General features: G+C 35.4%; 2 protein-coding genes across 9 annotated transcripts in view; both read right to left on the minus strand.

Moving 5' to 3' along the window:
• The window catches only part of ppfibp1b (PPFIA binding protein 1b), a 32,878-nt gene extending 32,200 nt beyond the window's left edge, over positions 1-678 (minus strand). For 7 of the 8 annotated variants that reach the window (XM_084409753.1, XM_084409751.1, XM_084409752.1 and 4 more), the window contains exon 1: positions 548-678. The gene's annotated coding sequence lies outside the window, so the exon portion shown is untranslated. The remainder of the gene's footprint in view (positions 1-547) is intronic. The other variant, XM_084409754.1, reaches the window with a different exon arrangement.
• A 1,321-nt stretch (positions 679-1,999) lies between these two features.
• On the minus strand, positions 2,000-6,550 carry LOC311291229 (guanylyl cyclase inhibitory protein). The gene is made up of 5 exons (XM_084410149.1): positions 6,343-6,550; positions 3,247-3,379; positions 2,654-2,803; positions 2,403-2,508; positions 2,000-2,271 (listed from the first exon to the last, which is right to left on the minus strand). Exons 1-5 carry the CDS (start codon positions 6,417-6,419, stop codon positions 2,150-2,152), a joined length of 588 nt encoding a protein of 195 aa, XP_084266275.1. The 5' UTR covers positions 6,420-6,550; the 3' UTR covers positions 2,000-2,149.
• Positions 6,551-11,005: the final 4,455 nt, after the last annotated feature.

An 11,005-nucleotide genomic window follows, 5' to 3' on the forward strand; every position in this document is an offset into this window, starting at 1 on the left:
TGTTCTGTATGTTTTTTTTTTTCAGTCCAGATCACAGGTGAGGATGAAGTAAAGGAAACTCGTGTAACGGCAGCTCTTGTTCTTCTGTGGCTACGTGGAATGTGTGAATCACTTCTTCACAAACACAACCGCTACCTACAGTTCTGCTGTAAATATCATACCTTATGTGTCTTAATATTTCTTAAATAGTTTAAAATATACCTTGTGTTTTGTGTTAAGTATTGTACAATACCTCTAAACATCACTTTAGCGATCCAGTTTTCTGAATTTAACCTCATGCACATGTACATAAATGCTGTTTGTAATCAATCCCTTAGGCTATGGAAATATTACTACTTGTGAAGACATGATAATAGCATAACTACGCACAAAACTAACTTATGAAATTTTCTGTCATGTACTTTTAACAACGACGGAAAAAAAAAGAAGATTTTGACACAATTACAAGCAAGTTTGCTACTCAAGCAAGTTTAGAAAAGCAAAGTAAATTCACAGAGAACAAATACTTGTAAATTATTCTGACAAAAAGTATGTTGAGATTGCTTACCAAATTTTGGACTGCCGTCTAAAGTATGAAAATGTAATCCTTTCCTTGTGGTTTTTTTTTTTACGAGATTTGCTCTTTCCGTAGTTGGTGTTCCCACCTCGCCAGCGCCATGTCGACAATGGAAGTGGGAATGTGGGACGTCACAGGCAGGGAACATCCTACTACGGCGAAGGCTTGTTGCTTAATATTCATAAGCCACGTCTTTACCATTGGATGGTCACACCGAGCAACCTAATTAATATTCACTATACAGCTTTTCGCCATAAGAAGGCTATCATATTGCGTCACCGCTATCTAATTAATATTCACAATGAGCCTTCGCCATAGTATAGCATTAGTAACGTATAATATGTTTGCGTTGGCAATACTTGTGAGGCTATATTGTGAAAATGTCAACACAAATATGGTGAATCACGCCAAAAAAACTAAACAAAAAAAACCCTTTTGACCACTTTTGAAGTGTTTGTCATAAATCAACTGCTAAGTTTATCACTCTGCCAAGAGATTTCAGATTCTGTGTAACTTGTGAGAAAAGTAGAAGAGTAATGCGCAGAACACAATTCATTGTAGAATACTGACCATATAGGGAACTGAAGCTGTGATAGCAAGTCATAATAAATTAAATAAAAACCGATTGCATGAAAAAATGCAAATATAATGCAAATGTAAAATGGCACAAGAATTTGATTATTTTTAATAATTATTAAAATAACTAATTATTTTTGTATTTTGTAATCAATAGGTAATAAATGCTTTACTTACACAACTTAAGGAGGTGAGACTGAGACTCATGGCTGTGTCCGAAATCGCATCTTGAGTAGGTACTTATTTTGAATAAATAATTACTTCACAACGGCAAAAAGAGTACAAAGTATGAATGTGTGTAGTACGAATGTAATCTGGACGTACTACATCCGCCATGTTGTCATTATCATGTGACCTACCAGAGTCAGTTGCGTCGCTTCACTGCCATTCATAAATCCTCTCCCGTGGCCTCATGGGATAGTAAAGTGTCCATCGTATGCACACTTCAGAATCTCGCCGGAAGTAAGTCATCCAGGTACTTTTTGCCTACTTTTACTGTGTAGCCTACTGTGAATTCGGACATACTTATTTTGTCACATACTGTACTGTTTTCACTATGTAAGTATGGGATTTCGGATGCAGCCAAATATTTAATCAAGTTAAAAGCTGCAAGTTAAAAGTTACTTGTGATGGGCAGTGACGTATTTATTCTGAAAACAGCCTTATAAGAACCTAATAAAACTAATATTTTGTTATTTAGATGTCCTTTGTAAATTCACATTGAAAAAAAGATACATACAAAAAAATTACAATTTGACCAGTTCAGCCATTACTTCATTATTTCAGTATTGTAAATCAATTACATAAATAAACATGTAGCCTAATATTCGTCTAATATTAGAATTTGAACTAATTTGAGTGTCATTGATTGTGTTCATTTAGGTCTACATTAATTCAAACTAAATATACTGAATAATGCATGAACTTCTCATCTTTAAGGCATTCCCAAAACAGTCCCATCACATTCAATGCTGCACCAACATCCACGACCTCCTTAATGTTAACAGACCCACAGTTTTATAGTGCGTGGCCTTTGAGAGGCCTCTCCATCTTCACTATGCTTGGATCACACTCCAACATCTCTCTGATCCATTCATCATTCAGCGCACCTTCAATGAATTCATCTTGGCTGATTATGGCTATAGAAATGGAAAGACAAAGAATGAACATAACTTTCTGTAAACTGTAATTTGCGCTGGTACAGTTCAGTGCTTTGAATTTTAAGAGTGGTCGAAATGACTTGGGGTACTTTAGATAGCAATGTATGTACCATTGTTATCTTTGTCCAGCCGTAAAAATATCCTATTGGTGCACTCTTCAGCAGTGAGCGGGTTAGGTTTGGTCAGTGATGCTGCGACGCTCATCTTGTACACAGCCTGAGAACAGCATTTAATTCTGATTATATATTGCCCTCTAGTGGAGCAATCCGGAATCGAGTAAACAAACACCATTTGGAATTCGATTTGATGGTAAAAATCAAATTAGAATAGCAAGTAATAGAGTTTAACGATAATCACTTACTTGCATGATTTCAAGCATCTCTGACCGTGTGATGGCTCCATCTTTGTCTTTGTCGTAGAGTTTGAAGGACCAGCGCAGTTTCTCCACCGTTGTGCCCTCGATCAACATGCTGATAGCCGTCACATATTCTCTGAAGTCCACAACTCCATCCTGTTAAATGGCAATCATAATCACACTTTCTAAACAAATAGCGAGAAAGTGTAGGGAAAAAACACATTTCTGTCATGATTTGGGACTAATCTTAAGAATCAAACAAAGAGTAGCCTACTGCAGAACACAATTGTACAGATGTTCATAACATAACATGTCTGTTTTTTTGTTTTGTTTTTTTCAACATGTGTTCGATACTTTTTTGGGTCCACTTTTCTGACAAACATAAACCATCTAATTCATTTTTTAAAATCAGTTCTGTAAAAAAGGAACAAGAGTCAGTAGAGTGTCATGCATGTCTCTTTGTTACACCTCCTCCTTTAACAAGTCAACATGCATGTTTTGTAAAGGCAGTGTGAAAGATGATTCCATTTAAAACACCAGGCTTAAAACATCAGATGTGTCAGGCCTCAAAGCTTATTTGGTTTTGAGCTGTGTAATACCCCATTGTTATCTAGCGTGCGGAATATCTGCTCTGCATACTCCGCTGACTCTTTTCCCACGGTTCCATTGCAGAAGTGACGTCGGAACTCATGGAGAGTGATCAGTCCACTGGGACACTCATTCAGGAATTTTCTGCCAGACATAAGCACATAGTGGACACATTTTATAAAATATTTAGAAATATATATATTTTTTTTTTATCTGAAGAGGTATTTATAAAGCTAAAGGTATAACAGTGTAATTTAAAACTAAACTGATATTAATAAGTTATTTTTTTTATCTTAAACCACTGATTAATATTTATTGACATTGAGACACATTTTATACAACATTTAGGCCTGGTTTCACATACAGGGTTTAGATTAAGTCAGGATTTGACATTAGTTCAATTAGGACATTTAAAGGGATAGTTCACCCAAAAATGTAAATCTTTCATTATTAATTACTCACCCTCATGTTGTTCCAAACCCATCTGAGCGATTTCTGTCCCTTCATTGACAGTCCACACAACTACCACTTTACGCTTCAAAAAGCTCATAAAGAGATCGTAAAACTAATCCATATGAATCGAGTGGTTTAGTCCAAATTTTCTGGATTTTATATGATGAACAGATTGAATTTAGGCTTTTATTCACATATTCATCAGCAAACATAAACATTATCCTTAAAAAAAAAACACGTTTATTCAAGTGTGCTATTACTAGTATACTTCTTATAAACTAAAAATAAGAAAGTGTACTTCAGTCTACATTTTATGTAGGCCTTCTCAGAAATATACTTTTAGAATATATACTAGCTGGCCTGGAACAAAGATAAAAATTTGATAAAAAAAAAAAAAAAAATTCACTTTTTTCATCACCCCTAGCCAAGGGCGAAGTATAAAATCCAGAGGTGGACAAAGTAGGCTACACAACTTTGTTACTTGAGTGAAAGTACAGATATTAGGCCTACTGGTCAAATATTAGGCTACTTGTTTTTAAAAGTACTGAATTATCAAAAGTAAAAAGTAAATGTCAATGCATTGTTTTATTTCACAAATTTATTTCTAGAACTTCTAGAATGCGAGATTGAATAAGTGCACTCATAACGTCCACAATGGTTTCGGACACCCAAATGGCTGTTCCCCTTAAATAGTGCCCTATTTACATTTTTTTGGCTTTCAGTATGAATATGTTACCCTTACTGTTATCTATAAGCTAGTGTGCTCCAAAACAATGACAAAATTCGCATTTAGAAGACCAAACCCAACGTTGAAAATGAAAATCAGGTTTATGTCAGAATCCAACGTCAGATTGACGTTAATCTCCAACGTTGGACAGACGTTATATATTGTTGTTGAAAATGTAAAACGGGTTGACGTCAGAAACCAACAACAGTCGGGTTCTGACGTCAACCCGACTTTCATTTCCAACCAAAATGCAACCCCTGCAACCAAAATCATCCCCTGACTGAGGTTACTATAGGCTACTTTCTACTCAAAGACCTTGACAGAAATGTAACGTTACTGGAGTAAAAAGTACGATATTTGTCTTTCAAATGTAGGCTAATGAAGTTAAAGTAAAAAGTTTCCAGAAAAAATTATAATCCTCAAGTAAAGTAGCCTACAGATACTCAAAAGGTGTACTTAAGAACAGTAGCCTAGCCTACTCAAGTAACGTTACTTTGTTACTGTCCACCTCTGTTAAAATCTATATCATTTGACGTTTTGTGAGGGGATCTTCACAAATATCAAGGGAATTTGACAATAATCAGATTCAAGGGTTTAACCAGCCCATATATACTCACAGATTACAGATTACAAAATGCGTCTGTTGTTATCTTCTGTTCTGAGCAATTCTGAGTATGAAGTCCGCGGTCGCGGCATATTTAATAGAGCTCCATATGATTGCTCTTGATGAGGAGGAGCTTAATATGATCGCTATAGCTAATGCTAATCTTTTTTTTTGTTTGTTTTTTTAAATGGCGCGATTATGAATCTTCTGAAAGAGTAGGCTACAGACTGATCAACACACATCCGAAGAAGCAGCAGAAACAAGCAATAGAAGCATTGCTTACATGGAATTACTCTGACTGAATCTGATCCGGATGTAGGCTAGGCTAGTCTTTGACAAAACACAATATTCTCAGCTTTTTGTTCAATATGTTGGTTAAAAAAAAAAAAAAAATAGAATGCATGAAGTTAGAATTTTTTTTTTTTAATAAATCACAGACACTCTTTCTTGACATAGGCTATTGCATGTTCAAATATTTGTAAAAAAAAAAAAAAAAATGCTGGTTGGGAAAGAGTTGAACAGTTAAAGGTATATTCCAGTTAAAGGTATAAATACCAAAAAAGGAACATATTAGTAGGCTATACTTAAAGTGCATTAATAATATTTAAATCGTAAACTACAAGTTCACTTAAAGAAAACTTACAAGTAGGCCCATACAATTCTTGTCTATTACAAGTAGCAGTATAAAACTACTAAACCAGTACTGGAGTATACTTCAGATGAAAGTGTACTTTCATTTACTAAAAAATGTGGAACAAGTATTTATCTAAACTGTAAGTAGTAGGCTATATCTAGAAGTTCACTTGTAATATAGTTGCAGCCATTAATACAGTAGGCTATATATATCCAATGTAAAATAGTAATTAATAGCTATGACACTTGATAACTTTAAGACGCTGCATGTGTTCTGTCAGCATGATTTCTAGAACACAGTAACATTATGAATGATTATTAAAAAAAGCAATTGTCTTATGTACATCATGAACTGAAATGTTCCAGGAAAAAGATTGGCTACAGTAAAAGGTCAAAATAAAAAAGTAATTTGCAGATGACCTACTTATGCTGAGATAGAGTTTATTTGATTTTACAGTCATGGTTGGCATTTTATCGCCTATAATAAAAATCTCCAGTATGGCACGACCCATTCTCGACACATTTTACAGCTGTGTAATTACTCTCCAATAATAAAGTCCCAGAATGGGGTCGGGGTTGTCTTGTATAAAAGCATCTCAGATGACATGAACCCATGCTTATGTGTCCTATTTTTCCCTAAAGACCAGCTGCTGTCATTGTAGTCACGTAGTTAATATTTTGCACACTTACCTGAACCATTCATAAAGCTCGGTGACGTAGGTACCACCTTTTCTGCAGGGTAAGGTTGCAGTCTGTCCCATCTTCATCAGTGCAACAAAATCAACAACGGCAGAGGCGCATATATAGCAAAGCCCAGCTTACTTCTCTCTTAATTAATCATTCTTACCAAGACCCTTCTTCATCGTTGAAATTAAACTAAAGTAATCACCCCGCAGGAGGGCAAATGACACAAATGACTTATCTCAAAGACACATTACATGAGTGACACTTGAAATCCACTAGCTTCTCCAGCAGCAGTTGAGGATTATGCAGAACATTACATAAAACATTGTTTGCATCTCCATATTTTCCTTTGAAGCATCAAGTGTCAGTTGCTTGTGAGCGGACTTGTTCTGGTGACCTAGTTAACAAATAGTAAAAACCATTTTGTGCTTGTTGCTGAGAAAGCTTGTGAATATTCTCAGAAAAGTGAACCATCAAAGATGCTCACGGAAGATTGTGGTTGATCTAGATTCATCATTTGAGTCAGCATTGTTCTCGCAATACGCTCAACCGCTTAAACAAGAAGTGTGAAGGTGCTATTGATTTCCAATCTGGAAATTGGAATTTGAATTGGGATGACAAGAAGAAGAATTTACTGAAATGTAATTCAAAGAAATTGGAGGAAAGTCATTAGTTCAGGTCTGATCCAATTTATTCCCTAAGAATACAATAATAAACTAATATTTACTTATTAATTTTAAACAAACTATTAGTAACATTTTAAATGATTAAATCATTTAAATTAAGTTCAGCCCTAAATAAATAAATAAATAAATAATCTAGGAGTAGAAAATTAATACAGTGCTATGCATAAGTTTAGACACCCATACTAAAGTTGACTAAAAAGAGGAATAAAAAAAATCATCTTTTGGAAACTTAATGCCTTAATTTAAAAAATTAGGAAAAATCCAACCTTTAAGGACACCAATTTTCTTTGTGATTGAATAATGTATCATAAATAAATAAATGTTCTTCCTTAAAATACAGGGTGCATGAGTTTGGACACCCCTATGTTAAATTCCCATAGAGACAGGCAGATTTTAATTTTTAAGTATTTAAAAAAAAAAAATTTTTTAGGATACTATGCATCCTGATAAAGTTCCCTTGGCCTTTGGAATTAAAATAGCCCCACATCATCACATAGCCTTCACCATACCTAGAGATTGGCATGGTTTTATTTCAGTTAGCCTAATAGCTAGTTTGATTTGCATTGAGAGATGATCTTATGGAAAGTACCCCATGCCAATCTCTAGGTATGGTGAAGGCTATGTGATGATGTGGGGCTATTTTAATTCCAAAGGCCAAGGGAACTTTATCAGGATGCATAGTAGACCAAATTTTTTAAATACTTAAAAATAAAAATCTGCCTGCCTCTATGGGAATTTAACATAGGGGTGTCCAAACTTATGCACCCTGTATTTTAAGGAAGAACATTTATTTATTTACGATACATTATTCATTCACAAAGAAAATTGGTGTCCTTAAAGGTTGGATTTTTCCTAATTTTTTAAATTAAGGCATTAAGGTCAATTTCCAAAAGATGATTTTTTATTCCTCTTTTTAGTCAACTTTAGCATGGGTGTCTAAACTTATGCATAGCACTGTATTTGCATCAAAATATGATATATTGAGCAAGTATGGACATGTTTCCCCCTAACACCATGCAAATGATCAATCAAACGCTGAAAAAATTACCATCCAGAAAACGCTTAATACCCTTGAACTGAAGAACACTCTTTCTGGAGTCTCTTCGTAGCTTTTTGTTGACAAAATTGTATCAAACTTTACAATTAAGAACTGAAAATTTCATCTTTTCATTTTGTAAGAAAAAGAAGAAGAAAAAAAAACACGTTTGGGGACAGTAATAAAAAATAAAAAAGTTTTTGTAAGCAGTCTCTAATGCCCATCAAAGCTGCATTTATTTGATCAAAAATACAATAAAAACAGTAATATTGTGAAATATTATTAGATTTTGAAACAACTTTTCTACCATAATATAGCCTACACTATTTTAAAATGTAATTTCTGTGATCTCAAAGCTGTTTTTTTTAGCATCATTAGTGTCACATGATCCTTCAGAAATCAAATATGCTGATTTGATGCTGAAGAAACTCTTATTCTCAATGCTGAAAATGATTGTTACTTAATATTTTTGCAGAAACTGATATATTGTTTTTTCAGGATTCTTTGATGAATAGAAAGTAAAAACATTGCTAAAATGATATGTAACACGTTTTTACAGTCACTTTTGATCAATTTAATGCATCCTCGCTGAATAAAAGTATAACTGCTTTCAAAAAACCATCTTACTAACACTTACTTTTGAGCGGTAGTGTTTAAACATACAAGCAAGTGTGCTAATGCAAAATTTAAAAGGTATTTTCAACACATGACAGACCAACACAGATGTACAGGAAACTAATGTTGTTTATTTAAGAATCTTTTTTTTTTTTACATGTCAATCTGGAGAGACAGATTCTCTGCTACTAACCAGACGTGTTGACAGCAGCAGCGATGGCATCATACCAATGCTTGATAACAAACAGAGGAGAAGGAAATAAGCAAAGGACAAAAAGGGCCCTCCCTGGACGAGGCCCCTGGACAGAGCGACGAGGCGCACGCATGCAGATCTGGTGGCTTGACCCAACGGCTGCTCTCCCCCGACTGAGATATTCACGGAAATGATGAACAGTCTTCAGAGTATCCAAACCCATTTCATCACACACTCAACAATCAAAGAGAAACAGAACAACATACAAGTCTTTCACTGTCTTGTAAGGCAAAAACCTTTATCCAATACCATTAGACAGCTAACAGAACAACAAAAGAAGAAAAGCAAAGCAAAGGGTACACAAAAAGGCATGCATGAATGTACTGGAACAATATAAAATCAAGAAATTCTACATAGAGAGAGAGAGATCTGAAATTAGAACAAAAGCGACAGAAAAGGTCTGTGGTTTAAACTCATGTACAGTACTTGATTTCTGCCGAGTGCAACAGCAGAACGACACTCCAAACAGAACATAGTCACGTTAAAAACCAGTGACGTTATGTGGGGGAGTGGATAGTAATAAAAATCACAATTGTCATTTTACAATTGCACCAGCCTGCAGTTATGGCTCAACGCTCGTACATCGGGACGAACAAAGCAGCTGTTCCTGTGCCTAAGGCTGAAACTGCCCCATCAAAACCTGGCCATCTTACAAGAACTGTGATTGGCTAACACATCTAACCACCTGTACGACAAGCACTAACAGTTGATCCCATGAAATTTCAGTCAGGTTTATTACACTTTTGTATTTCGGGGGCAATACGGTACGTTTACAAAGCCAAGCGTTGGGTGAGCGATGGATCGCGGCAAGACTTGTTTTCACAATAAAAACCCATTATGTTCACATCATCTAGCGGGATTTCATTTCCGCTGGATGGGCTGGGTGGGTTCCTCCCTTCAAGTAAGCTCATGGCAGCATGTGGCAGAGCAGACGATGATATGAAGACATATTTTTAAAAGCAGCTCACACCATAGTCACAGAATCACAAGACATCTGACAGCACAGGGCAGCTGAGCGTTAAGGGTACTTGAAATATGTCTATGCGGTCAAATCGCTTTGGTATAATTGGTCAAAACGGCCATTTCCATCACCAGGTCATGAGACTCCTGTGGCACATATGCACCGTCACAGTAAAGCAGTACAGTACGCTGACCGCCTGATTAATAAAGGTCACCAGAAACAAGGGAAGCAAAATTTGGGAAGAAAATGTGCAAAGTCGGATACAAAGCCAGGCTGAAATGTGAATTCACTGAGCTGAACGATTACCCGAGAGAAACTGTTTTGGAAAATATTTGTTACAAGAGAGTGCGAAACATAGAAAGAGAAAGACACAGAGAGAATCACTATCCCGAGGATGTGCATATGCAAATAAGAACTCAATTATAATATAAAAAACAGGGAATTGTTATAAGAAAGGGCATCATTCAATCATTTTAACAGCCTATGAAGGTCATTTGCCCAAAATGAGGTGTCATGTTTTCGAGGCTGAAATCTGCAGAGGACATTGTCTTTTGATAGATCTATTCAAAGATTAATGTAATACCATTTAAAAACATGTTCTTAGGTCTCTTGCCTTAGGTTAAAGTAAGAGTACGGTCAAAAATGACATTTCCATGACTTTCTTGTTGTTCTAAATGTGTTTTCTTTTTTTCCAAATGGCTGATTTACAGTACACGACTTTAAATCGGAACTTTTTTTTAAATTACTAGGCATCATACAACAAGACCTCAGAGCAAATAACGTCATACATTGAACGACTGAGGATCACACTCTACCAGGTCGAAATCAGGGTTGTATAGTGTATTCCAGCCTTAAGATAAGGTAAAACGCAACACTGAAACCAAGAAAATGTCACAAATGAGATCTGCAGAGGTGGAAGTTGTATTTAAATTAGCGCACAGATCTTATGGACTATACTTCTATGATTCTTTTAAGTCCTCATTTAAGCTTGACAGCCCCTGGTCACAATCGACTTTCATTACTTGAAAAAAAGTGCTATTAACATTCTTTAATTCTAAACTTGTTCCATAAAAGAAAGTCACACAAGTTTGGAAAAGACATGAGGTTGAGTAAATTAT

The sequence above is a fragment of the Rutilus rutilus genome (genome assembly GCF_951802725.1).
Source record: "Rutilus rutilus genome assembly, chromosome: 5".
NCBI lineage: Eukaryota > Metazoa > Chordata > Actinopteri > Cypriniformes > Leuciscidae > Rutilus > Rutilus rutilus.